Source organism: Acomys russatus, chromosome 11, assembly GCF_903995435.1.
Source record: "Acomys russatus chromosome 11, mAcoRus1.1, whole genome shotgun sequence".
Lineage (NCBI taxonomy): Eukaryota > Metazoa > Chordata > Mammalia > Rodentia > Muridae > Acomys > Acomys russatus.
The window spans coordinates 52,278,226-52,305,957 of record NC_067147.1 but is presented as its reverse complement, the minus strand read 5'-3'; the positions used below and the strand labels follow the sequence as shown (position 1 = coordinate 52,305,957).

General features: G+C 49.6%; 1 protein-coding gene across 4 annotated transcripts in view; it reads left to right on the top strand.

The window, feature by feature from the left end:
- Window positions 1-27,732, top strand: part of Cabin1 (calcineurin binding protein 1) — a 118,501-nt gene that overhangs the window by 71,965 nt on the left and 18,804 nt on the right. For all 4 annotated transcript variants that reach the window (XM_051153231.1, XM_051153230.1, XM_051153229.1 and 1 more), the window contains one exon: window positions 9,305-9,418. In XM_051153231.1, coding sequence (XP_051009188.1) covers window positions 9,305-9,418 — 114 coding nt within the window. The remainder of the gene's footprint in view (window positions 1-9,304; window positions 9,419-27,732) is intronic.

Genomic DNA, 27,732 nt, shown 5'->3' with positions numbered 1-27,732 from the left:
AAAGTAGATATTCCAAAGTACTATTTTTGTTGGAATTAAGGAAAATACAAGCAGGGTGGAGTGGTGAACACCTACTATCCTAGCCAGGCTGAGGCAGGAGGATTATAAAATCAAGGCTGTCCTCAGTTGCAGAGAGTCTGAGTTTGAGGCCATCTAGGTTTCAAGAGGTCAGAAATAAGGAGAGGGGTGAGGAGAGAATAAGAGCTTAGAAGAAGGGAGGAGACACAAAGAGAAAACCCTAATTCCATACCCTAAAAACAAAAACTCTTGGGCCTGATATACTTCTGGCTCTTGTGGACAGATAATGTCAATTTGGGAGCTTCGGGGGTGTCAGATCTTTTGGTTGTAGGCCTTGTTGCTTTGTACCTAGGAACCTGGCCTGAATGGTGGTACCAAGGGTCAGTGTGGAGTTAATTAGCCCAGTGGTTTCACCCAGGACCCAGTTCACCACTGTTCTCCACTGTTAAGTGTGACTCCCCCACCCCTCTGTGTAATGTGTTTTCCCTTGTGCTCTCCCCAGGAGTGTTCCCCAGGTCATTTTGGTCATTCTGTAGTGATTCATACAGTAGATGGGCCCTCTCAACCTAGCCACATGCATTAGCTTCTGCTGGCTCTTCCCTTAGCCAAGTTCCTAGATTGGGTTCCTTGATTTGTGGAAATGGAATGCTAGTCATGATTCTGAGAGAAGCTCTCTGGGGTGGACACTCTTCTTAGTGTTAGACCTTCTGTGGAGACTGCACTGTAGAATGCCAGCTATACATTGGATAGTTTTAGGATGCCAGGTATGTTCTGGACCCTGACCATGTCCCTGGGCTGTCTATACTGTTGGGGAGCTTTTGTGAGCTTCATGGACTGGCCTTTGCTGAACACAAGTTGCCGTCTACAACTTGAATGGCAGATTAACACTAGGTCTACTGCTCTGCTCAGGGCATACCGCTATTATGCGGGGGGCAGGGGGGAGGGCGGGGTGTGTGTGTGTGCCAACTCTCCTGGCAGCTGCTGCTTAGATGTTAGAACACAACTCAGCTGAGCTGACTAATTCCGAAACATTAACTGGCAAGCAGTGACCTCTTTCTACACATAGCTGTTTGGTAACAAACACTTTCCAGTGTGTGTATTTGACAGCAGCACTTTTTTAAAACAAAACTCACCTATAGGCTTTGCAATGGCATTTCCCTGTTGCTGGTGTTTTATGACTGAGTGGCCACGTGCACTGTCAGGCATCCATCTACTCTGGGATTCAACAGGCAGAGCTACCCAAGGTTGGAAAGTTAATTGCTGCTGATCCCTTAGGTCTTTTCTAGGTCCCTTCAGGTGAAGCCATTGCCCCAGTGTGTGTTCTGAAGCAGGCCCCTCCCAGATACAGACCCACTGTGGGGCTGGGCACTCTTGAGTGCTTGGACTGTTTTGTTGGTGGAGAACGGTGGTGATACACAGATACAGTTATTGTGATAATGGGCCTTCTTTCTTATTAGCCAGGCCCATCTCCCCTGTCTGCATCTCTGTAGCTCATGCCTACCCCCCCCCACCCCCCCAGCTAGGCCTTCTGAGGACTGTGCCTGGAACAGAGTTGCCAAGGGCTAGGTCTTCTCCTGAGGGATCCTTGGTACCTGTGTGTAGCTGCCCTCCCATCCAGTGTTGAGTTTGCTATATGGGGAAGATCAGGGAAGACTCCTGTTGGACTACACTGAAGGCCAGGGAGCCCTTAAGGCCTGCCCAGATACAATCAAAACCTTAGGATCACACTTTTCACCAGGATGTCAGGTACTGAGCCGTCGTCAGTCTATACTCATAAAAACTCTTTCCCCCAGCCCATAGGGAAAACCCAGAGAAGAGGGCATGTTGTATAAGGATCTTGTCGTCTGGGCACCTACTCTCATGGAAAGGTGCTGCGTGACCACTTCTGCCTGCTGGCCTGGAGTTGAGGTCCTCCCGCTCTTGCTGTAACTATAATCAGTCCAGTGCAGAGAGGCTGATAAAATGGGCCCTGGAGCCAAACAGCCAAATAAAAAAAACAAAGTTGGTGATACACATGTCCCCATTTCAAGTTTAATAAAAATCTACAGTCAGTGATGGTATGGGGTGTTATTCAGTCTTTAGAAGAAAAAAATCCAGTACCAATATGGATGAACCTGGAGGGATGTTGTGTTCAGTGAAATAAGCTAGCCATAAAAAGGCAAACATTATGAGTCCGTTCATACAATATGGGTCGGGTGGCCTGGCTCCCTAGCTCAATCAGAACCTGCTTCTTTGGTCCAAGGCCTGTGTGAAAGGATCCTTCTTTTTGGATTTGGTCAGAGGTCAACTCTTGCACATTCTACCGTGTTATCTCCAAGGACCACTGAGCCCTGCCTGAGCTTGCTAGGTAATGGGCCCATGTGTTAGGAAGTGTATTAGTCCTAGAGTCCCAACCACAGCAATCAGCAGGGTCTTAGCAGGCTTTACTTTGTGTGCTTTATAGAACAATGTCTTAGTTAGGGCTTACTTCAGCTTACAACTCTTAGATCACACTTCACCGGGAGAAGCCGGGCCAGGAACCGGAGGCAGGAACTGAAATGAAGCAGAGGTCATGGAGGAGTGCTGCCTACCAGTGTGTTCCTCATGGCTTGCTCAGCTTACTTTTTACCACCCAGGACCACCTGCCCTAGAGGTGGCATTGCCCACAGTGGGCTGGGCCCTCCTATATCAGTCATTAAGAACGGGAAAAAAAATTCCACAGACTAGTTAATCTGATGGAGACATTTTCTCAACTGAAGTTCCTTTTACCAGATAACTACAGCTTAAGTTCACAAAAGCAAAACAAAACTAAAACTAAAAACCTGACCCTTTGTAAAGTTGACATGCCTGTTAAACCATAACCCTTTATTTCTTCTCTACAGTGTCTCATATTAATATCACAGTTTAAAGTGTTCAAACTTTTAAGTCTCACAGTCTTTAAATATCCAAACACTTTAAAAGTTCAAAGTCTCTCTAAAATTCCAAAGTATCTTTAACATTCCAAAATCTCTGAGCTCCTGTAAAATAAAATATAAGTTAGATACTTTCTTACAACAAGAGGAAAGAGCCAAGGTGCCGTCACAGTGAGACCAAAGTGAAACCAAATCTCAACTCTGTAAAACAAGGTTAGTGCCTGATGTCTAGGACTGATGTCCATCCCTCTGCTCTGCCGTCCCCAGTGCATGCAGCTGGCTTGAGTCTCAGGCCAGCTCTGCTCCTTACCTGCTGCTGTCTTTGGTGCTCACCCTATAGCACTTGCATCTCCAGTATGCTGGGGTCTTCAATGCCCTGGGGTGCATCCTCACTAATGGCTTCCCTGGCCTCTCCTCAGGGACTCTGACCCTAACACATGGTGCAACGCCTCAACTTCTCCCCACAAACTCCTCCCTGACTTCAGAACCAGAAGAACTCAGGGCACTTAAACATTCCCAAGTCCCACTGTCAGCACAAGGTACAGCTGTGGCTCCCCTTGCAGCTTCTATGTCCTTGATCCTAAGGAGACACTTTCCAAAAGACCTCACCTCAGTGCTGCTGCTCCACTCTAGGACACAGCTGATTCCTCAGCCCCAGCTGACCAGTATCAGTTGTCCCAGCAAGGCAAGGGCTCACCTTAGTGACGCTGTCTGCTGTTACTCACAGTCCAGCCAGCCAGAACCACACACTCTTAATATAAAACTATCACACATGGTGTCAACAGAATCTTTGCTTCCTTCTAAACCTTCGCAAGCCTGGCCTCTATCATCTGCATTGTTCTCAACATTGTGTTCCAAGATCCCACAGCATAGCTCGCCGGGCTCTGAGCACACGACTTTTCTACCAAGGTCCCACAAGCAGCACGGCCAGGTCTGTCACAGCATCTCTATACTCTGGCCCTAATTTGTCTTACGAGGATTTATTTCAGCCTACAGCTCTCAGGCCACATTCCATCACTGATGGGAAGCTGTGGAGCAACAACACTTACTGGCTTGCTCCTTGTGGCTGGCTCTGCCCACTTTCTTGTTCAGATAAGGACCACATGTCCAGGGACGGCACTATCCACAGTAAGCTGCCCCCTCCCACAGCAATAAATCAAGAAAAGGTCCCCACACACTTACCTACAGGCAATCTAATGGAGGCCTTTTCTCAACTGTGATTTTTCTTCCAAAATAACTACAGCTTGTGTCAGTTGATGAGGGAAAGAGGAAGGGGGGAGCGTACGAACTTGATTCTTTTTTTCAACATGGAAATCTTTTGGGATGAGTTGGACTGAAGAACAGGATCTCACCCTGTAGCTCCAGGTGGCCTGAAACTTATTAGGTAAGAAGCCTATAGCTCAGGTTAGCCTCAAACTTGTGGCCAACCTTCTGCCTCAGCCTCCCTAGTGCTGCGATTACAGCGCTCTTGATTATGCATTTGGTCTGTCTGCCTTCTGGTTTGAAGAGTCCTTTGAGGCTTTGGGGGCCCAGAGGAGGTGAGATAGATTGCCCTATGGAGGTTTGCTCTTTTCTCACTTCTCACTTCCACAAAGGGATGTAGACGCAGAAGTCTGAAGGGGTTTGAATGCTTTGCCTGCCACATCTGCTACAAATAGGATTCTTTAAACTTGGAAAATAGACTATCCCCCCCTCATTGTTTTATGACCCATGGACTTAGCAGAATTGGTTGTGTTTTAGTATGTTCCTCTGGTGTGTTTTCCGTGTATCTAGAGGGTTCATTTTCTCATCATCTGTCTACTGAGAAATTTCTGTGTGGTAGGGCCTTTTGAGGAGGTGGGGACCAAAGCAAACCTCTCCAGTGTGCCCATTGGTTATCAGGGAGTAGAAGGCACATCTACGTAGCAGCTAGTGACAGGTCAGGGGAGGGGATAGACTGAGTAACAGAATGGTAAGGTGATGTGGCTGTTTAGGCAGAAGGAGCAGAGAAGGCGTTTCTGAGTGGAGTTGTGAATCAAGCAGTGGAGTCCAAGACCTATGAGGAAGTCAGACCGGCTGCACGCCCTTCTGAGATCAGATTGGGCCTGGTGGAAAGTGATGGACAGGGACGAGAGCGGAAGAGGGTGTGATCACAGGCTCACTAGGGCCCATTTAAGCAATAGAAGTTTTGAGGCCAGTGCTGCAAGTATGGTTAAAGTCTTGCAATGTCGAAGGTGGGAGTTTGGGCATGGTCTGGCCTTAGGGTGTGAGAAACGGGCTGCTGTTTAGACAGGAAGTAGCAGTTGCCTTTGGAAACCTAGTAGGATCCAAACAGCATTCCTTGAAGGGGCTGAATGGAGAGTAGGAGCAAATCCATGAGAGAGGAGTGATGCAGTGCTGTCTATCTCATTCCCCAGAGGCTAATGACCCTATAACTGTGGCCTCTAAGGGGCTGTTTGGTGACCTCACAGAGCACAGAGTCAGGGAGTATATCTCCTTCATTGAATAATATTCCCAGGAATAATGGGAGAATTATCCCATCGCCATTCTTTTTTTTTTTTTTTTTTTAATTTATTTATTTATTCAGATTACAACTCAGTTGTTATCCCATCACTTGTATCCTCCCATTCCTCCCTCCCGCTTTCACCCTATTCCTCTCCCCTAGGGCTGCCCTGGAATTCCCAACCCTTTTGCCACAGCCTTCTGAGTGCTGGGATAACAGGCTTATGCCTGTTTTCTTTATACATAACACGTGTTGTTTTGATTCCAGTTTGTTTGTTTGTTTAATTTGCTTCCCGTGCACACAGATTCTTTAATTATGACTTTAATGATCATACTGCATTTTCTTAGGTGAATGGGCCATACTTTATTTCATCAGTTCTTATATTAGGCTTTTTCTAAACATGGAAATGTTTATCATGTTTTTTTTTTTTTTGTTTTTTGTTTTTTTTTTTAACAATTAAAAAGGTCAAAATTGATTTTAAGTCAGCTGGGTCCAGGATTTGGAGGCATTCCTATCTCGTGACCTCACTGTCACGACGTTCTTGATAAATACAGCGCAGTGGCTCTCAACCACTTTGGGAGTTGCATACATTATAGTTCATAACAAAGTAACAAAACTCCAGTTAGGAAGTAGCAATGAAATAACTTCCTGGTTGTGGTCACCACAACATGAGGATTAGGAAGTATAGATTCTTTATTGCTATGTGATAACTTCAGAGAGATGTGCCCTAGCTTTGTGGCTGTCACTACCATCAGCATCCCTTACCGGCTGCAGCCACCCACTCCAGCTGCAGCTCCTCCCTGGCCCATGGAGCCTGGTGCTTCAGGGATCCCCACCAGTTGTCCTAATGTTTGGGAGGTAGAGCAGGTTGTTTCCAAGGCTACAGAGGGTGTTCTCCAGTGAAGATCTCCACCAGCCATGCTTCTTTTGTGTGCCCTGGAACCCTTGAGTACGCCAACTCCTAACGTATAGTCAGGTGTAGGGTTGAGCCCAGCTGAGGCTCATAGCTGCCCTCCTGGAAACTCACACATGCTGGGCAGCAGGTCACTCTACAGAATCCAACTTGGCTTATTTCCAGGTCCCTGCTGTCTGTACCTGTAGCTGATGTCATGGCCTCTGTGAGCCCAGTTTTTCTATAGGACCACTGCCGTTGGTTTTTGGTCAGTACAAGACACAAGCACAGGCCATCATCTAGGTCGTCCACACAGCAGTGTTACTTGGTGTCTGAAACCATGTCTCCCTTGCAGCCTGGACCGTCTTGGTACTGTAGATGTTCTGAAGGACAGTAGCTCTGCTTCCTTCTCCAGCCAGCAGGCACTGCTAAGCTCCCACTGTGTGTACCCTTTAGAAGGGACAGGTAGGAGGCAGGCTGCCCCACCCAAGGCTTCATTTCCTGTGCAGCCAGCCTGGTATAGTGTATCGAAGTGATGGGAGTTGGGCACAAGTTAGCAGTCAGACACAGCAGGTATGGTAAATCCCAGAATATAGGCTGTCTGGCTTGACTGGCCCTGGCCTTGTGGGTAGCTGAGGCAGCTCCAGTCATGGCCTGTGTCCCTTCCACCCTTGTGGCCCCTTTCTTGCTTTCACTCTGCACCAGAGCCTGCAGCTACTTGTTTCTGGGCACCCGAGGAGCTCCCCCCCCCCCTCTAGTCACTGCTTCTTACCTTTGCCGTTGATCTTCAGTGCCTCCTCCATTCTTCTCACAGATGACCACTCTTCCTGGTTCTAGGAGCTTGGAGAAGCTCTCAAACTTCTCTTCGCCTCAGCTTTCTTGTTGTAAAGTGGAGATTCCAGATAAGGAATTACAGTGCTGTACTCATGCTGGTGACATTATCCCCTACTCTCACCTTGAGCCACTGTAGCACTGCAGCACCTTTTCCTCAGAGAGGGGCCCGAGAGGCCAGCAGTCCCCAACCCTTGCCCCACCCGCTAGGGTGGAACCTGCAGAATCCCCTGACAGTTTCCTGAGCCCTTTGAGTTCTTATCTGGGCCTCAGGTGAGAGAGCTCCTGTGAGCCTCTGCACACTTTGTGCTTAGCCATCAGCCTGAGTTCACCTTTCTTTGACAGTTTGGAAACAACTGGAGAATGTGCTTTCCACTAGAGCCCAGAGCACAGTCGGAAAGACTAATCTGTATTCCAAGTTCCGTTTAGCAGCCAGGGTTTTCTGCATTCTTTGCAAGCATAGGGAAACCTCCCACTGCCCCATTTATGAGTCAGGAACACATGCAGGTCCTTGTCTCATGGCCACAGAGGCCTTCCAGCAGCCCTAGCCAGGAAGCCGACTTCTCCCCTACCTACCCTGTCACCAGCACTGTTCTGTCCATCCCCAGCCTAAAGGATTTCTTCTCACCTTGATTTTCTTAAGGAAGTGTGGCCACTGGGAAGATGCTTCTTGCCTCACAGAGAGTTGCCGTAGCCTGTGATCACAGTTGCTTCTCTGCTTCACAGGTGGCCATGCCTGGTTCTTCCACTCACCAAGCTGGGCTTTGGCTTCCTGGTGAGCTGGACTCCTGCCCTAGCTCATCCCCCAAGCCCTGTAACGGTGTGACCTCAGTATAGGTCAGAGGTGGGTCTCCCTGTGCCCTGCTCCCTATCTCAAATGGATCATGGGAGGTATTAGTCGGGCTGTGAGATATAGCTCAGGATTACAACTCCAGCCTTGTATGACAAGTCCTGGGTTTGATTCCCAACCCTACAAAATAAGTTACTGGTTTTTTTTTTTTTTTGTTTTGTTTTTTTTTTTTTTTTTTTTTTTTTTTTTTTTGTTTTTTTTTTTAAGCCAGGAATGGTAGTACATGCCTGTAATAGCAGTGCTTGTAGCAGCAAGAGGATCTAGAGTTTAGGCCAGGCTGCATAACTTAGTGAGTCTCTCAAAATTAAAAGAAAAGAAAAAGAAGAAAGAAAAGCTGAGGACATACCTCAGTGGTAGAGTGCTCACCTACTATGTGCAAGCCCTGTGTTCAGACTCCAGCACTGCACAAAAACAAAACTTTCCAACGCTCCACAAGTGGTCTCCAGCCCTATGTTCAGTGTACCCCTCTCCCCAGGTCTAGCACTGGCTGCTCGAACCAGACATGGCTACAACTACCTGACTTAAGCGTCTCCCTCAGAAGAGACTGAGTGAGTTGGGGTAAGACCCAGGCTTCATAGCTGAGCACTGCTGTGTGCCTTGAGCTTCTTTCGTGGACGCCCTGTATGGATGAAGCTTGAGCCTGTGTCCCCTCACAGCTTTGATGGGCAAGCGAGGCTACTCTTGGTTTTCGCTCTTTTCATTTAAGTGTGATGGACCCGTCCTGTCTCTGCTCTGCTGACGGAGCAGAGGTACATGGCTTGGGGCAGTGTGAGCTATGGAAGGGAAGGGAGGGTGAACGCTGTAGAAAGGGTGAAGGAGCCACGAGCCTCTACCTCTACCTCTCAGGAAGGCTTCATGGCTTCCAGCAAGAAGCCCCATTGCCAAGAGAGCCTGGACCCAAGCACTGTGCCCAAAACCCAGGTAGAGGCAACTCTACCACAGGGTTTAGCAAGTCACGATTCCTGATAGTGAGTAGGGTCTGTCTTTGGAGCTAATAGGGGTTTCCAGTAATATATGGGCACTGAGTCTACATGACAATTTTCAGGGTGGGCAAGGTGAGGGGTCACTGTATACCCACTGCTTTATGTAATAAGACCACATTCCTAAGTCAGCTATGGTAAACAAACAAACAAAAAAAAATCACTTCCGAAAATGCATCCCACAACCCAGTGCTCAGAGCTCTTGTCCAGAGCCTCCTGGAGCTGTTGGGTCAATATCTGCAGAGCTGCTCTTCACAGTTTTTGCCAATTTTGCAGCCATGAAGAAGGGACCACCTGCCTTCCCATGGGCACCCTGAGCAGCCCACACACTCACTTCCAACCTACTTCTTGTTTCCCCAGAACCTCCAGTGGGCCCGTGATGTGTTGCTAGGCAGCAGTATCCCATGGCAACAACTGCAGCACATGCCGGCACAGGGGCTCTTCTGCGAGAGGAACAAGACCAATTTCTTCAACGTGAGTACTTTGTCTTGTTGATCTCTGCGGCTGTTTGCTGCCACTGTTTCTCACTAAAGCTGTATAAATCGACCCCCTGGTCAGGTGTTTGCAGAGCCTCAGGTTTTTGCATCCTCTGGGCAGACAGGGGGATACAGTCAAGAGAATTCAAAACTGATATGGGGCTGTGGTTTCTGAGTGACTTCTAGCAAGTCACTACTCCCTCTGGGCACTAGGGAGAGGCACGGATGAGTTCTGTGTGTCCAATAGGGCCCTGAGTGTTCGGGGGCCAGATGGGCAATTGAGGAGACTTCAGGCTTATACTTCCGGAACAGGTCCACTTCCTGTGTGATCTTGGGCACGGAAGAGATTCTCACTTAGGCTAACTCTCCTGCTTGAAAAACAAGTTTTTCTGAGGCTGGGCCTTCAGTGCCCGCCCAACTAGTCTTGCCATTCCATGTGAGTGGAGAGCAGTATTCATGGATAAGACGTCGTCTACTTTCCAGGGCTGCCCTTATCTGTCTTCTAAAAGCATTTGCCTTCCTCACCACCTGCCAGGCGGGCCTTCCCACATGTACTCTGCTCTACCCAGGGACAGTGGGTCATCTCTCCTCTCTACCTCTAATCTACTTCTTCTCCGTCCTCTGCGCTCCTTCCAGCCTGGCTGCTCCCAGTTGGGTGGCCTTGAAATGCTACATCACCCTTTTAATTTTGGCGTCTTCTGTATTTCCCCTAATTTCTTGATAGTCAGAGAGAAACTTAAGGGCAGGGTTTGCCTACAAAGGTACTGACAGGCAGGAGGCCTGTGGCAGAGGCAGCTTTTAAAGGTGCAAGGCTGTCAGGCTCTCTCTGAGAGCTAGCCAAGTGGAAAGAGTGTCCAGCTCCGTGGCTCATCCTGTCTCCCAGGCTGTGACTCAAGTCTTGAACCCTGTATTTATCTGTGCTCTCTATATTGTCACTTACAGGCAGATAGTAGGTGTCATTGGTACTCAAACTACACAGTACTAACAGATTTGCTGGGGCGGGGGCGGGGGTGGGGGAAGCACCTACATACCCTCTTTGCCCAGACCATAGCCTGCTGCACAGCAAGAACGGTTCTTTGTCCCATGTGTGTCCTTCCAGACCTTTCATAGAGTGTTCATCCTATTTATCATTTATTGTAGTGCTGGGGATCAAAGCCAAGACTTTGCTCAGGCTAAGCTAGTATTATACCCATGATCTCCATCTCCTGCCTGGGATAGATAGGGTCTTGCCATATTTAGCCCAGGCTGGCCTCCACTTGCAATTCTGCTACTGTAGCTTCTGAGTGCTGGAGTTGCAGGTGTGGTCTCTTGTGTCCAGCCCATGCCTTTTGGGCTGTTTTCTTGAGTCAGGGATTCTACTTCAGGCTGGTCTCAGACTCACTGAGCAGTCAGAGATGACCTTATTAAGATGCTCAGGCCTCAACCTCCCCAAGTGCTGGGATTCTAGGCCTTCATCACCATGCCAGCCTTGGATGACCATTGTCACCCGTGGGTAGATGGTTAGATTATTCCCAGTCTTCTGTTGCTACAAATAGCACTCCAGATAGTGTACATTTGTGGGAGCCCATTTATAAGATAGGGCCTAGAAACTAAATAGAAAGACTAGTTTTAGTTTTATCCTGCCTAGGCTAAAATATTTGGGGTACTTTTAAAGTATCCATAGCTACCACTCTCAGAGATCTGCCCACACCCCTACTCTTACATTCATGCTTTTTTTCTCAAGACTTAGTCAGTTCATCAGTATTGTACACATTCTTGGATCTTGTACTTTGAAGGTATTGATGTGTGTCTGTGATGCGTGTGTGGGCCGCATGGGCCACCATGTGCACACCATGGCTTGTGAACAGGAGTCAGGACAGCACTATGGAGTCAGTTCTTTGCTTCTTCCTTTGTGTTGGGCGCTGGGGATCAAGTTCAGGTTGCAAGTGCTTCTGTCTTCAGAGCCATCTTGATGGCTCTAATTTTGGGGTGGAGGTTGGGGAGCAGGGTGGTACATAGTTCATTCTGGCCTCAAAATCATGATTCTTCCACCTAGACCTCCTGAGTGACTGTTTTTTAGTGAGGCAAAACAAACCTCTTACCACATTTCATTTCTGTGGGTGAGATAATACACTAACTGTTCAAATTGTTTTTCCTGTGGTGCTGGGCATTGAACCTGCGACCTCACACATGTAGGGAAGCATGTTACCACCAAGTTCTGTCCTTGATTCAACAGCTGTAGCTTTTACACAGTTTTTGTTCATGTTCATTGTTCTGTTGGATTATCAGTTCTTCCCTTATTGATTTAGGAGAACACTATATATTAATTAAGTGGGTCCTTTTGCAATCCTATTTTTCTGCAGTTGAGTTAGAAACAAGCAAGTTGTTTGATGTTTTGAGCTGTTGGGTTACTCACCTCCTAAAGTGGAGTTCAGTACTTGGCTGGAAAGGTAACTGTAGGATCCCAGCTGTGGCGGTGCATGCCTGTAATTCTCTACGCGGAAGGCTGAGACAGGACTGTCTGGGCTAGAGCGACACAGGGAGTCTTTGTCTGAAACACAGAAGGCTAACTCTAGGAACCTGGTTAGATGATGGTGTAGTACCTGTTACTCAGAATTTGGCACATGGTAGTTCCTCGGGAAAATAATTTCCTTCTTCCCCTTCCTTCTCTACTGCTGATACTTTGATCTCTTAAAGACAGTACAGAGTTATGGCAAGGTGAGGCTGAGTCCATGCCTTCCTCAGAAGTGAGTCCTTAAAGTCACCACTCAGCCAGGTGCTACAGCCTCTTTGCCAGCATGTTCGTGCCCTTACAGGTCTTCCAGAAAGTGAGTCCTGCCCAAACAAAGGCGGGTACCTGGATTCTACCAGAATGAGGACTAGAAGAATCAATCCCTTGTGAGCCTGGTGTATATGGCATTCCTCCTTGGCCACTTCTGATGTCTTCAACTCTAGCCTTTTAGACTTGGTGCCTAGCATGGCAAGAAGGAAAACCTTAACCCCTTTGATGACTACCCAGGTACTGTATTAGAGCTGCTCCTGTGAGCACACCTATGTTATTTTTTTTTTAATAGGCATGTTTGTAGGTGTGACTGTGTCACCACCAGTGTATATGTCTTTTAACAACTTGTTGTTGTTGTTTATTTTACTGACACTAAATCTTGGAGACGTTTTCAGACGTCCTTGCAGTTGCTGTGGCTCCTGGGCTCTCCAGGCCCCTGCCCAACACTTCTTGCCATGCCAGACACCAGGCTTAACTTAAGACAGCAGAGGAGGCCAAGGAGGAATCCCACACATACCAAGCATACAAGGGATTCTCCTAGCCCTCTTCAGTGAACGTGCCAGGAGGCCCAGTGCTTTCATTGTTGTTGTGTGTTGTATGGTCTGAGTCTCCTGGTCTGGACCAGCCTGGCCTAGAGGAGATACTTACTGCATAAGTGATTGGAAGTTGACTCTGTCCTTTCTTTTCATGGATGGCCTCTAAGCACAGCCATCTAGCCCATTGAGTGCTGATACTGTGGGGGATGAGATGCAGGAGGTTTGCCCTAGAGCACCTATACATATCTTTGTTCAAGGCCTTTAGAGGATGCTGTAGATCATGAAGGAAGTGCAGGAATGGGGTGCTGCTCAGCTAGGAAGCAGACTAGAAAGAGAGACCAGGACTAGAGCATTTTGGGGGGCAGTTCTTTGGGCCTTCCCTGAAGCAGCTGACTGAGCCGTCCTGGGAAATGTGACAAGGCTGGGAAAGGAAGTAGGTTCTAAAGGACATGGAGAGGTGGAACCTGTGGCACCGATGCCAGATGTCCTGATATGGATTCCTGCCCACGGGTCTGCCCACAGCTAGCTGGCCCCCACAGTGGCGCAGGCAAAGCATGCCGCATGGCTGAGGGGGAGAGGAATGAACTTGGTGCAGATGCAGTCACAGTTTCACATAGAGATGGAATGAGCATTACCAGAGAGAATAGCTCCCTGCCTTACCCTCTTCCTGCCGCCCTACTCTGGTCACTGAAAAAAATGTCTGTTCATGGGCTAGTAAGATGGCTCAGTTGCTATCTTGGTTTGCTTTCCATTGCTGTGATAAAGACCATAACCAACTAAATAGGGAAGAAGTAATTATTTTATCTCTCAGGTTATACAATTCGTCATATATGGAAGTTGGGTCCATAAAGCAAAGGCCATAGAGGGGTGCTGTTTACTGTCTTGCTCCCCATGACTTCCTCAGCTTGTTTTCCTATACCACACAAGACCACCTGCCCAAGGGTGCCTTCCACATCATTAATTAATCAAGAAAATGCCCTACAGACACTTAATCTGATGGAGGCATTTCCTTAATTGAGAAAATAACTCTAGCTTCTGTCAAACTGACCAAAAAAAAAAAAAAAAAAACCTAACCCGGATATTGATCCTTTATCTTTGTGACACACCAATATATTACTATTAAACATAACTTTCCATTTTTTAAAAGAAGCTTATATTACTATTATTATTACTATTATATTATAATCTAAAACACTTTAAAACTTTTTGTTTGTTTTGTTTTTTAAGACAGGGTTTCTCTGTGTAGCCTTGGCTGTCCTGGACTTGCTTTGTAGACCAGGCTGGCCTCAAACTCACAAAGATCCTCCTTCCTCTGCCTTCCCAAGTGCTTGGATTACAGGTGTGCACCACTGTGCCTGGCACATTTTATAACTTTTAGAAGTCCTACAGTTTTGCCCAGCAGTGGTGGCACACACTCTTTAATCCCAACACTTGGGAGGCAGAGATGAGTGAATCTCTGAGTTCAAGGCCAGCCTGGTCTACAGAGAAAGTTCCAGAGCAAGGGAGGGAAAAGTCCCACATTCTTTAAAAATTCAAACAACTTAAATGATCAGTCTCTTTAAATATCCTAAGTCTCTGAAAGTCCAAAGTCTCTCAACTGTGGGTTCCTGTAAAATAAAAATAAGTTAAGTACTTTTTTTTCCAAGAGGGGAGAAGCAGGGATAGTCAGAATCTGAACAAAGCAAAATCAACATCCAGCAATGTAAATCAAATGCTGTCTGTCATCCAGTGTCCTGTATCTAGTAGTCACTCATGATCTGGGCTCCACTCTCAGTCTCTTCCTTTCACAGCACAGGAAGCTTGGCTTAGACTGCCTCCACTCTATACCTGCTACTGTCCTTCATGGTTGTTCCATGGTCCTGGCATCTCCACTATGCTAGGGTCTCCCACTAGGGCTGCACCTTCACCAATGTCTTTTCCTGGCCTCTCTCAGTGCCAAGGCTCAGCTGCTTTCCATGACCCCTTAACCCTGCAGGTCTCAGTAACACTGAGTTGAGCTGCCAACTTTGAAATGTAGCTTTGGTGCAATCTGCACCACAACTTCTGGGTGATGACCTTGAGGATATATTTCCCAGAAGATGTTGCCTCAGGTATGCTGACCTCTTTTTAATCACAGATGACTTTTTAGCCCCAGCTAACCAACGTTGATTTTTCTCAATAAAGCAAAAGAAAGAACCAGTTCCTGAAAATTGTCCCTTAACCTCTACATACACTTCATTGCATGTGCATACCTATACTCACATACACACATACATGTACATACATGTACTCCCACAGCAATAATTTTTAATGGGGAGGGTCCTCTGTTCATGAGGCTGAGTCAGGAACAGATCAGAGTTCCTAGCTTGGAGCTTCTGCAGCAAGAGGCTAATGCCTAGCTGAAGGCCCTTGTTTCCCTACCTTTTATACCCAGCACAACAGTCTAGTCTTTGTCCAAGCAGAGGTGGCATTCTTGGGCACTCCTGGTCAGGGCCCAGCTTGGCACTGTTGTACTTCCTTCTGCAGGGTGTAGAGGAACTGACAAAAAGCATATAGCCGTGCACTCGGGTAGGGAGCAGACTGATGCTGGGCCTGCTGATAGATGAAAAAGCCCTGACTTAAACAGTGCCAGGCCAGGGATATGGCAGAGTAGAACAAGGAGCAGGGCTGTCCTTGCCTGGAGAAGAGGTGTCCAGGAAAGCACAGGCCAAATCAGGTGACAGGTGATGCTAGGGTGTTGTTTCTGGGTGCCCAGAAGCTTCCTGCACTTTGTGCAAACATGTTCACCTCTGGGCGGGTTGGTGGGCAGGCAGGCAGGCCTGCGTGGGCTGAAACCAAGCTGTTCTGTCCAGGGTGAGCATCTCTCCCTATCTTGTAGTTGATTCTGAAGTGTTCCCATAGTAACAGAGCCAGAGATGGCTCTTTCATCTTCCCCAAAAATGTTTGCTTATTTTAGCAGACTGGGTTTTTTCCCAGTTTTAACCCAGTTTCTAGTCTTTCTGAAAGAAGCAAAGGGTACTGCAGGTGGGCAGCAGATACATCCCCACCCAAGGCATTAAGAAAAACTTAGATTTGGGGTAGAGGTAGACTTAGCTCCTGGCCGTCCTATCCCCTTTGGCCTCCCACAGGCCCAAGGCTTTCCTGAAGCAGAATAGTTCTAACAGGTGGCTCCATGAATGTCCGCAGCACTTAGAACATACACAGCCTATCCTTAGGACTAGGATTGACCCACATGGATCCGAAAGACCCTCTACTAATCCCAGAGGCCAGAGATGGTTTCAGGAGGGACAGGACTGAAGTAGGGGGTAGTGGACACACTTGACTCCCCCAGGCTTGAGGTCTTCCAGAAGTTTACGGCCTACCTTGGCTTAGGAGAACAGACTAAAGCATACTTGTAGGTGGCCGTGTACACCAGTCCCTTGCTATGTGGCCTAGGATGAAAGTTGGTGCCTACAGCTGCCGCTCTTGCTCCTTTCTTGGCTACAGCTCCATAATGTTTCGCTATCTGGCTTGAGCTCCATCTTGTCTACCTTGCCCCTTTCCCAGAAGATGTAGTTTTCTGCCATTATAAAGCATGCTGCTTGCTGTAGCTGCCTCACCTGTGCAAGAGTCTCCAGGACAAATGCCCGGAGGGAGGCCAGGGAGCCATCTCTGTGCACCTAGTACTTTCATGTACTGCCAGATGGTCCAGTACTGGGTCAGATTTTTTCCCACAGAACTACCTGCCCTGCCCTGTCCTGCCCTGCCTTCTGTCAGGGAGGACTTTCATTTAGGCCTATCTGTAGGGTGTGGTGAGGAACATGGATTGTTTTCAGTCTGTTTGCAGGTGACTAGGAAGCCTATTCCTTTTGTCTACCTAGGCTCCGGGCTCACTCATTCCTATTAGGTGGCCACTTCAGAGGACCAGGTGGATCTTTTGTCTTGATTCTGCAGCTTAAACCAATGAAAGGGATGGGCATTGTGAGCCATCTTTGTTTCTGTAGTGTCTGTGCTGTGTGTTGTCCCTAACCCTAGAGCCTAGTGCCTTGATGTGGTTGAGGGGGAAGAAGGGCCTCTGCTGGTGGGGCTAGCTGAGGGACTAGCCATCTGCCAGAGACGGAGGTAGAGAAAATTTCTCTAAAGACCCCCCAACTGGCCATTCTTGGCAGAGCTCATTTATACTTGCTCTACTCAAACTACCGCCAGTTGGTTCTGTGGCCTTGGGGTGTCCTCCTCCCCTATCCATTGAATAGACATACTGTCTCCAGGCCACACTTGAAACAGTGCTCTCCTTCCATAGAGCCATTATCTGGGGAGATACCAGTGGAGCCAAGCAGGGAACAGTTTATGGAACCCAACAAACCTAAAAAAAAAAAAAAAAAATTTGCTGTCACCCTCTTAGCATGTCCCCTGGCTCTGTACCTAATGACTATATGGGATCTTCGAGAATTCTTGAGATAGAGGCCTGGCCTCTCCCCTTGGCCAGTAGAGCTCAGGGCCTTTGTTTTTGGTCTACTGTAGACTGCTCTCCAGTTGGCCTAGCTTCTTTGGGTGCCACCAAAGGAGTGCTTCCTCAATACAGGACGAAGTGGGACAGATTGGGCACAGGCACCACGTGGCACTCCGTGGCTGTTCTGCTTACGGCAGCTCAGGAGCTCTTCACAGCCCCCTGCCTTAGCCAGGGAAGCTATATTATACCTAAGCTGGAGTTTAGGTTTCTGAACTAAGTCAGTAGATGGTTCCAGAGACAGACTGATAGGGAGAGGGGCAGGGGAATAAAGATAGAGAATTGAGGAAGGCCAACGAATGGGCTCTAGGGCTCAGCAGGCTTGCTACAGTGGGCAGACATCGAGACAACACCGAGGAATCGGCAGCAGTCCTCAAGGAATCTGCCACAGGATGCCATGGCTAGGAGAGTGCTATTTGTTATACTAACCCAGAGTCACTCCCTGTGAAACGAGGATCTCTGGTTCTCAAAAGACATTGTCTGAGTCCCCATGACAGCTTGTCACTGAAGACAGTAGCGTAACTCTCCCTTGCCGGTAAGAAAACTGGCTGGCTTCTCTGTTCCTCTCCCCTTTCTTGGGCTGTCACTCTTAGGCCACTTGGCCTGATTCAGCTGCTTCTTCGTCATGAGTGTGGCCCAATGTGTGCATCAGCAACTTACTGCTGTTGGGGCGAAGAGAAGCCAGTCACATCATAGTGGGAATCAGAGGACAGGAAGGCCGGGGAAAGTTTCAATTGAGGAAATGTGAGTTTCTTGGCTTTAGTTGGAATTGCTGCAATCCTCTATTTTTAGCATTGCTGAGATGATCCATGGGCCAATTGCTCAAGCAGAGTAAACAAAAGAAACACTTCAAGTTCTCCAGGGAGAAGAAGTCCTGTTCTTGAGAATCTTAAAGGGGTGAGCATGGACTTAGAGCCTGTGCTGACCTCTCTGCCCTTCTCATATCCTAAGCTTCTGAACTTTGGGGACTACACAGCTCAGACTGGCTTAGTCCAGGTTCAGGCTGGACCTCTCCCTGGGCATCAAGTGGAGAGGAGCTGTGAGTCTCTTGGCCTTTAAGGGAAGCACACTATAGGGAGTGGCGGGGCCATTGCATTAAACACTATAGGGAGTGGCGGGGCCATTGCATTAAACACCCAGGCCCGGTTCTGGCAGTTAGATCTTGCCAAGCCAGGCTGCTGCAGTCACGACTCTAATTCAAAGCAACGAAAATCAAGTGTGAGCAGTGTTTAAGATGTCTGCCTCCGGTGTGCGTTCTTCTCTGACCACCAGAAGCAGTTGTTGCCGAGAGGGACTGAGAATTGTGGCAAGGCCAGAACGTGTGGGCAGAAGATAGGGTGGACTTTTAGCCCACGTCCTTGGGGCTGTCCTGAAAGAGCATGCAGAAGTCCCTGTAGATGCTACAGCATGCCCTGCCTGAGGTCACACAGCCAGTGAGCAGCAGATTGAGGAGTCAGCCAGGGCTCAGGGCCGGAGCCCCGTGGGCCAGCCTCCGTGCCAGGGTTTCTGCACAGCTGCTCAGGACCACTGCTGATTTCTCCCTAGATGGAATGTGGTATTTGTGGATACGTCCAGTCAACCTCAGCCCAGGTCCCTAACGCTCCCCAACCACTCTACGCAGAGTGAGTGTTTGTTGGGAGCATACTGTTTAACATTCTTGCAGCAAAGAGCATTCCCGCACAGGCTTCTTTTCCTGATACAGATTATTTTCCAAAGATTTGTTTGGGTAATTGGCCCCACCATGTCTGTCTGATGCCTGTGTATGATGGTTTCAGTGTAGGTAGTGCCCCCAGGACCCTGCTCCAGGCCCCAGTGTGCTGGGCAGCACTGGGACAGCCAAGGGCAGTAGCAGGAGAGAGATACTTCTAGGCATATGCATAGGACCCTGAGCAAAGTCCTCAAAGTAGACTAAGGCAAAGCAGAGTAGATAGCCTAGGCAAAGACAGGAGCTGGGGAGGTCACTCTAAGAAGTCACCCTTTGGAAGGTAAAGATGGGGCAGTTCTAGACTCTGTTTTATCACCCTCAGAGTACTGGCCATGTTGTGGCCATGGAAGCTGGGGGAGAGGCCTGGGTAGTAAGTACTACCTGCTGCATTGCTCCCATGGAAGAGTGTGAGAGTGTGTCCTCACAGCAGGTAGTAGGCCACCACGGTAAGCTTGTGATTGATATGCCATGGCAGCAGAGAAACTAAGGTTACCCTGAGCTCTCTGAGGGTTTCTATCCTGTGCTAGGCCCGGGTTTGGGGCTTGGAGCCAAGAGCCGCTGTAGGTGGGCTTATGCAAAACAGGATGGGCTGGAAAGGCGAGGACCTAAACCAGATGTACCCAGTATGCACACTGGGATGCTCTGCTCCACTTTAGACTTCCTGTCCCCAGGCCCTTTGACCTCAGTTTCTCCATCTCTAAAGGTGGGCCAATTGGATAGGGTCAGTGGTTTTCCATCTCCTTTTCCAAAAGAAACCTTTCACATAGCCAGTGAAAAACAGATGTGATGGCAGCTCCTCTGGCAGATGCAAGAAGGGCCAAGCTCCATCTGCTTAGCTGTGCCCTGCCAACTTCTGAGCAAAAGTCTGAGAAGCTTTGCCTTCTCTCCGCTGTGTGCCCAGCACTCACTGCCTAGGCCTTCCTAGCTCAGTGCCCGGCCTCCAGTTGCTTGGATAGTTTTGATCTCTCCTCATTTCCCTCCCTCCCATTTCCTTCCTTTCTGCCTTCTTCCTTCTTTTCTCCCTGCTTTTCCTATTTGGAAAGATTGACTTCTAAGACGGTGGGTTATCCTGAAGATAGGCTCTTGGGGCCAGCCAAAGACTGTCACATACACAGGCCCTGGTGCTGTATGCCTTATCCCACCTCAGCTCTCCAGAAAAAAGTCCCCTTCACCATACTGTGGGATGTGTAGCTATGAGCGAGGCACTTAGTGTTCCTCAGTCTGCACAGTGGAGCAGACTTTACCTTAGGGTTAGGTTAAAGACCACACAACAGCAGGATACTGCTGAGCAACAGTGACCATTGTGTTCAAGGGGACAATTGGTAAGGAAGAGAGACAGGGGTGACAAAGCTCATTGATAGTGGAGAAAGGGGATCATTTGGGATAGATTGGTAAAATGTCTTGAAGGAACTGCATAAGTCTGCTTGATTAAAAATGTGTATGCGGTGCGGGGATGCACACATGTGTTTGGACATATGCATGTTTGTGTCCAAATATATGCCAAGTGCCTATGCAGGGAGGTCAAGGATAACTTGTAGGCCCCTTCTCCCGTGTGGATCCTGAGGATCAAACCCATGTTGTCAGGTTCAGCACCAAGTCTCTTGACCAGCTGTGCTAACTCACCAATCTAAAAACAAATTTTCATGGAGCCTGACATAATGGTACCTGCTTGTAATTTCAGTGTTCAGGAGGCTGAGTCAGAAGATTATGAATTTGAAGCCAGCTAGCTGAGCTACTTAAGCAAAAGGTCCAGGATGGCCAAGGCTACACAGAGAAACCCTGTCTCGAAAAAAAAACCAAAAAAAAAGGCAAAACAAAATGACATGATCTTTAAGATAGACCCCAGTCCATGACTGGCAGGGTACAGATTGTCTAGTGCCCTAAACACTGTTCACTCTCTGCATAGGCACACCTAGTCATTGGCTCAAGAGCTCAGACTGAGGGCTGGAGAGATGGCTCAGAGGTTAAGAGCACTGGCTGCTCTTCCAAAGGTCTTGAGTTCAATTCCCAGCAACCACATGGTGGCTCACAACCATCTATAATGAGATCTGGTGCCTTCTTCTGGCCTGCAGGAGTATCTACAGGCAGAACCTTGTATACATAATAAATAAATCTTTAAAAAAACCAAACAAACAAACTCAGACTGGGGCCCTTGAGGCAATGAGACAAATGAGGGCCAGCTCTGGGCTCCAGGAGAGACCAGCCATTGGATTAGCATGGGACTGCCTTTCTGAAGCAGAATCTCCCTAGCTGTAGAGTGTCTTCCACTACAGGCCATAACTTTGCATGGATCAGCCAGGAAGTACCTGCCTCAGACCAGGGCATCTGGTGAAGAGGTGTGTGAATGCCTTTGGCAGATGAAGCTGGCTTCTATGGCTGTGGTGAGAAGTCCCTTCATAGAAGACAGAGGACGCCTGTGTGCAGGTGCCCAGGAAAGGAGTGCTGTTATACTCCCTGAACCTAAGGTCATGCCCACCCTGAGCCCAGGCTTCTCTAGTGTGGTGGTATAGGTCCTGGAGATGACTGTGCCAGTCTTCAGCAAAGGTGATGAGGAACACTTCTACAAGTCTGAACTGAACTTGAAAGTGGCCATATTTTCTGAAAGAAGGCATTTCATGGGGAAACAAAAAACAAAGCAAGTAGTGTGGAGTGTGTCCCTTGTGTAGGAGGCACCAATAAAGGGCCAGTAGGAAGAGCACTGAGGCAGACTGAGAAGACCCCTTGCTCTCATGATGAGGGTATGTTTTAGTAATCAGGTGTCAAGTTCGGCTCAGCTTAGAGGGGAACACAGTGCTAACCCTGGTTAAACCTAGGGCTTATTTTGCCCCCAGAGAGCCCCTGCTCTGAATAGCTGACCTTATTCCTGCTGGGTAGAACCTTATCAGCTTTCTCACAGCATGGGCTGCCAGAGACAAGACCTGTGCCTAGGTTAAGCCTTTCCACTTGCATCTGGATTTGTCAACATTCTGGTTTGGGGGGTGGCTATCTATACACAGAGCTGACCATGCTGTGTAGGGTGTTTCTTCTTCTAACATTACCCAGGATGCAAAGGGTCCCTTCCTGTGGCCATCATGGAGCAGGAAGAAACAGCATAAGCCTTTTTGGAAGCATCTCGAATGCCCACAAAGGTGTCAGTTCTGCCTCAGCCCTTTCCTGTCTTGTGATCAAGCCTAACCTTTCCCATCTACCTGTCTATCAGAGTAGCTGCCTGATAGAGGCCACCATCTGATCTCAGACAGCCCTTCCTCCATAAAGAAATCTTCATGACCCACTCCCACAAACACTCTCTCAGAATCCTCAAGCACTAAAGCCATTCTTTAGAGATGAGGGATCAGTATAGATTTTCCGAGTTTTGTTTCGTTTTCAGTGTGCTTGCAGAGAAGGCCTTCCTAGGATCGGGGTTCCCCTTCTGGCCTGATGTGTAAGTGCCCTGCATTCTAAGGAGGTTCTCAGGGACTCCGAGCAGTCCTCACCCTGTTGAGAGGGGCAGCAGTGTGGGAGTGGAGCAGGAGAGGCAGCACTGGGTAAGGCAAAATGGGCCTATCTGGCCCGGATGCCACTATTGCTGTCAGGCCAGATCTGCCCTCAGTAGTGGGCCAACCACAAGTTCCTAGGCAGGGAGCTCATGATTGAAATTGGTGCCTCCCAGCTCATCCAGGCTGCCGCAGAGGCTGCTGCCTCCATTGCCCGATTTATTCCTCTGACCTCCAGCAACTCTTCCCTTCTCTGAAGATTCCCCACTACACAGGTATAAAACCCGCTGCCGTACATAGCCTGCCACAGTAAGTGCACTTGCTTTCCCAAAGATACCAGCCAGCTTACTGCCTTTCTGTGTGGTGTTCCTCCTTTTGTTGGTCCTCCTGCATGGAGAAATCTCCAGTGCTACCCCATTTAGTAGACCTCCCTGCCACTTCTTCCTCACAGCAATTGTGTCCCCATTCCATCCTTGTCCTTTCCTATCTGTGGATGCTCTGCAGCTGGGCTGAGGTGCCAGTTAAACTAAGCTGACATGCCCCATTACATACCCATCCCAGGGTTCACATGACCTCTGGGGACTGGCTGAGAGCCTACCTCTTTTCTCCTGAGATAGGGGATTGTCCTTTCCCTTCCCCCTCCACCCCCCCAAAAAAAGTACTGCTAGGAACAGTTGCCCTGTGCACTGAATTGCACCTACATACACCAGGACCCAGCAGGTTTGAGTGGTACAGCATAGTTGTCTGCTAAAGTGCATACAGTTCCAGTCCTAGGGACAGAAAGCTTTGAGCAGAGCACTTACATAGCAGCCTGGAGGTGTTACTTGAGTCAGTTTTTTCATGCTTCTTCACCTCTGTCCTCCCTCAGCACTGTTGGGTGCAGTGACATCTCAAAGCCCTGTACAGTTAGTTGTACAGTGCAGGAAGATCAGCATCTCAGAACCCAAAGTTGTAGCTCAGCAGACTCCAGGAGACTACATGGCTTTGGGGGAACTAGGGTGTCTACCTGGGGAAGGGAGGCCTGTTTAACTTTGTCTCGACCTTAAAGAAGAAAACTGGCTGTCACATAATAGTAGGAAAGTGCCAGATCCTGTGTTACACATAGCCACTGTCCCACAATCCTGAGTCAGGTGAGTTGTGGCAAGGCTGGAAATTAGAACTCGTAAGGAACATCCTTGTCACAGCATTCAATCTAGCTCAGAAGGAAGACTGGGGTTTCACTGTGAGCCAAAGTGAAAGCCTGCAAGAAAGGAACCAAGAAAGGCTTAAGGTCTTCTATAAAGACTCAGATCTTGAGAAGAAAGTAAGAAACCATTGGGGCCACACGGTCCCCTGGGCAGCTCAGGCAGTGGAGCCTTCAGCACAGCCCAGGTCTGTCTTCTGGAACTTAGCTTCACAAGACCAGAGACCCACTCCCACCTGAGTGTCTTACATACCATTGTCTAGGTGTGCCAAAGGCTAAGTCTACATTCCCAAGGAGACCTGTAGCCACTCAAGATGGCCTACTCACCAGCACCTCCATGGCTGGTAGAGAGCTGCCAGAGCCCCCAACCTCAGGCCTTCAAGATGCCCTGAGATGGATGAGTGGCTGTCTCTCCAGGGTAGTGGTAGAGGTCCACCCCTTTCAACATTCAGGGGTTTTATGAGCAGCTAGGACCCACTGGACTCTCCTGTTCAGGCTATCAACAAATACCAGGAAGCTCAAAGCTCTTTGAGGCCTGAAGAATTCTCAGGGATGTAATGTAGGCAGACCCACCAATCTCTGTCATGGTGTTGTCACTTGACACTCCAGCGTTTACTCAAAAGCATCCCTCTAGTGAGGGGTACAAGAAGGGTGATTCTCACCCTGTGAGGAATACCTCACTGGGGCTTTGTTATCACTGGTCAGCAAGAGATGAGGAGGCCTATGGAGAGAGTTGGCTGGCATGAGCCGGGGCTTGGAGTGCCGGACATCACGTGGTGTAGAAACAGGGCTTAAGAGGCTAGGGCAATAGGTAGTGGCTCACACCTGTAATCCCAGCAGTCAGTCAGAGGCTGAAGCAGGACAGTTGCCATGAGTTTGAGGCCAGCCTGGACTACAGTGAGATACCACCTCAAAAAAACAAGGTTAGGTGGGCATGCTAATGCCTCCAGAGCCCAGCTGGGAATAGATGCTCTCCCAGGGATGTCCCTCTTGAAATTTTGCTTGTTCAGGACTTAGCAACCCATACTCCCCTTCCATCACAAGTTCTTGTATGTTGTAGGCTTCCCTGTTGCTGTGAGTGAGGTTCTGGGCTTCAGGCCACTCAGAACTCCTCCCCAGGAGCCTTGGCAAGCTCATCTGTGCTGACTGGTATCATGATGCCGGTGGGCCTTTTCACCATAGTGTGTGAGAGCTGTCTGTGTCAGGGCAGGCTTCCTCTGGAGAATAGGTATTGCTGGGGGCTTGGAGGCCTCCCAGATACTGCCTCCCAGTCAGCTGTACACAACACTAATGACAGCTTCTTCCTGGCCTGGATGGGGGTGATGAGCACGTGTTCTCAGCTTCCTTTGGTCTGCCTTGATCTTCCAGGAAGTAGAAAAGGTATGAAGTGAGGTCATGAGTTACGTGAAATACAAGTGACATTTTGGCACCTGGTCATGATGTCTGCTCTAGCAGTGGGGACAACTACAAGGAATGATTCAAGCTGGGACTGGACAGGTCTTATGTGATGGGTCCCCAGTCTTAACAGCAATGTAACTGTACCAGTACCCAGACTCCCAGAACCTCTTCCTGCTTGTGTTGTCTGTCAAAGAACAGTAGCAGTGTGGATGCTGTGAGGATGCTGTGAGTTGAGAGAGAAGCAGATTAAGAATCTTCAGATCCCGTTTTGGGGAACATGCATGTGAAGCCCTGTCCTTCTCAGAGGCTGAAAGCTTGTGTCCCTGGGTGTGTCCTTGTGAGTGAATGACCTCTAGGAGCCCGGTCTGCTTCTTCCATGTCCCTAGCAACAAGCCCATTGCTGAGCAGGAGGGTCAGCTTCCAATAGCAGAAAACTGGTTTATTTTCTAGGTTAAGAGGAGGGAGGGTTGGGACTCAGGCCTCTTTGAATTAAAGTTACCTGGTGAGCCTAGCCAGCCCAGGAGTAGCGTGTCACAATGCACCAGGTGGATGAAGCCTTTGGGAGTGTGGAAAGAAAGTGGACTCAGTGGTGATGAGGGGAGATGTGTGGAGGCAGTGTCTTCTGTCCCGTGCCCCCACCCCCACCCCCACCCCCCTTGCAGTGCTCTCTTCTACCTCAGCAGGCAGAGCCACCAGGAAGTGGTGGATAGCTCCCAATCAGCCTGCCTGGCTCGGCTGAAGATGCTGGTGCAAATGAGTTCTTCCTCTATAGAACAGGCTCACTACCTTTCTGAGGACTTTGCAAAGTTGCTCATAGGAAGGAGCTGGGCACCTGTTCTCGAAATGCAGAGGTAGGGAGGGTCCTCATTTACCTGGGCCAGCTCTTAGTGTCCCTGTGGGAAAATAGCCCTTAGTCCCTGTGGGAAAATAGATGGCTTCCCTCTGGAGAGCTCACTGGATGTCTATGACATGACATCTTTGTTGTGCTACCTTCTTTGAGAATGTTACTCCAGTAGTCTTCATTAATAGTCCCAACTGATAGCTCTAGTGCCCTCCTACAACTTACACTTGTACCCACCACAGGGCACTGTGTGGCACGAAAGGGGGGTGGGTGGTGTTCACATTGGAGCCCCATTGCAGGTGGAAGATTACCCTCGCACATATGCTGCCGTTGCCCATTGCCATCCTGCCTCCCAAACTCCTCACCTCCCGTCCCACAGCTTCCTGTACCAAGGGCTGTGCACTAGACACCCCTCAGCCTGTGGGCAGCCCATCGTCACTGAGCCCCTGGCGGCTAGGCCAGGGACCCTGCCAGGATTGGCCGGCAAAAGTCAGTTGTGCTGGCAAACGACTGCCGGGGGGGACCGTCCAGCTCTTGCCTGCCCCGCCCCGGCCCGCCACGAGTGAGGAGCAAGCCTCCGCGGCCATGGCCTGGCGCCCGCACTAGCTCTCCTGCACAGATGCCACTGGGGAGCCGGCGGGTAGGAACTTGCCCGCGGCCGAGGGCGGGGATTGGGACCAGGGCTGCACGACCACCTCACCTCTGCCTGCCTGGCTCTCTGCTTTTCTGCGCTCAGTTCCCCCGGGTGGGCTCGGGCAGCTGCCCCAACCTGGGGCGCAGCAGGAAGCCTGAGGGCCGTGGTTTCCCCAGCGCCTCCACAGAGGAAGTCGCCGGTGGTGGGTGCGGTGCCCCCCGTGCCCGGACTGGGCTGGCGTTCTACCGAACGTCAGGTGGGAGGCCAGACCGGCCTAGGTAGTGGCACGCGGGGGCGGCTGGCGCTGGTGGAGTCTGTACTGCGCCCGCCCAGCAAACCCAGGACAGCCCAGCCCAACCGAGCCCCGGGCCGGAGCCCAGGCGTGGGTGTGCGCCTGCGAAAACGAAAGCCACTAGCTGCAACAACTTCGCGGCAGAAGGCACTGACGAAAAGCTGCGCGGTGCCGCTCTCGGGGATGGTGAGCGGGCAGCTGGGCGGGATGGGCAGCAGCGCCCGGGCGCGGTGCTTCCCTATCTATAAATAGCTGCTGTGCGGGGGCGGGAAGATGGTGCCAGAGCTCTGCAAGTGCGGGCCGGCTCGGAACACCGGGCCCGGGGTCCTAGCCACTCAATACATAAGAGTAGGAGGAGGGGTAGGGTTGGGGTAAGGGTGGCATGGGCTGGGTGTGGGGTGCTGTTAGTTTCTTACGCACATGGGGGCAGGGCTAGCCGCCAGGCTCTCCCCAAGCTCAGTTGTTTGTCGGTTCTGCTTTTCCCAGGAGGGGGAGGGGAGGGGACCTAGTGCATGATATGTCTCATTTGGCAGAAAAGGCTGGAAACGGCAGACGCCAGCTGCAGGCAAATTGCAGGCTTCCCCAGCCCCTGCCTGAGTCGGTTGAGGACTCATTACCTGTAATGGCACGGGGAATCCCTTGCCCTCAGTAGCCCTGCCTGGACTGCCAGAACCTTGTGATGGAGAGCGAGGGTGTCCCTGATGGCCTCTGCACAGTCCTGAGAGCACAGATTGCCTTCTGTATGGTTCTGAGGAGCTCACTGCAGAAACTTCTCTCTATAGTGGTGTTTGGCTTACAGGGGAGCAAAGGGCTCCCAGCTTCCTCTCCATCTTAGGCATGGAGCAGAAGTGCTGCATGGCCCCTTTCTCAAGGCATCAAAAAGACGAGTAGGTACCTTACCTAGAAAGCAGACCCCGATTCAAACACTGAGACTGAGCAGGAGGAGGGTGCTAGAGGGAACCCTTTGTTTAAGAGGCCCTGGGTGCTACCCAGCTGACTGGCAGCATCCTTGATGCTCTCCCTC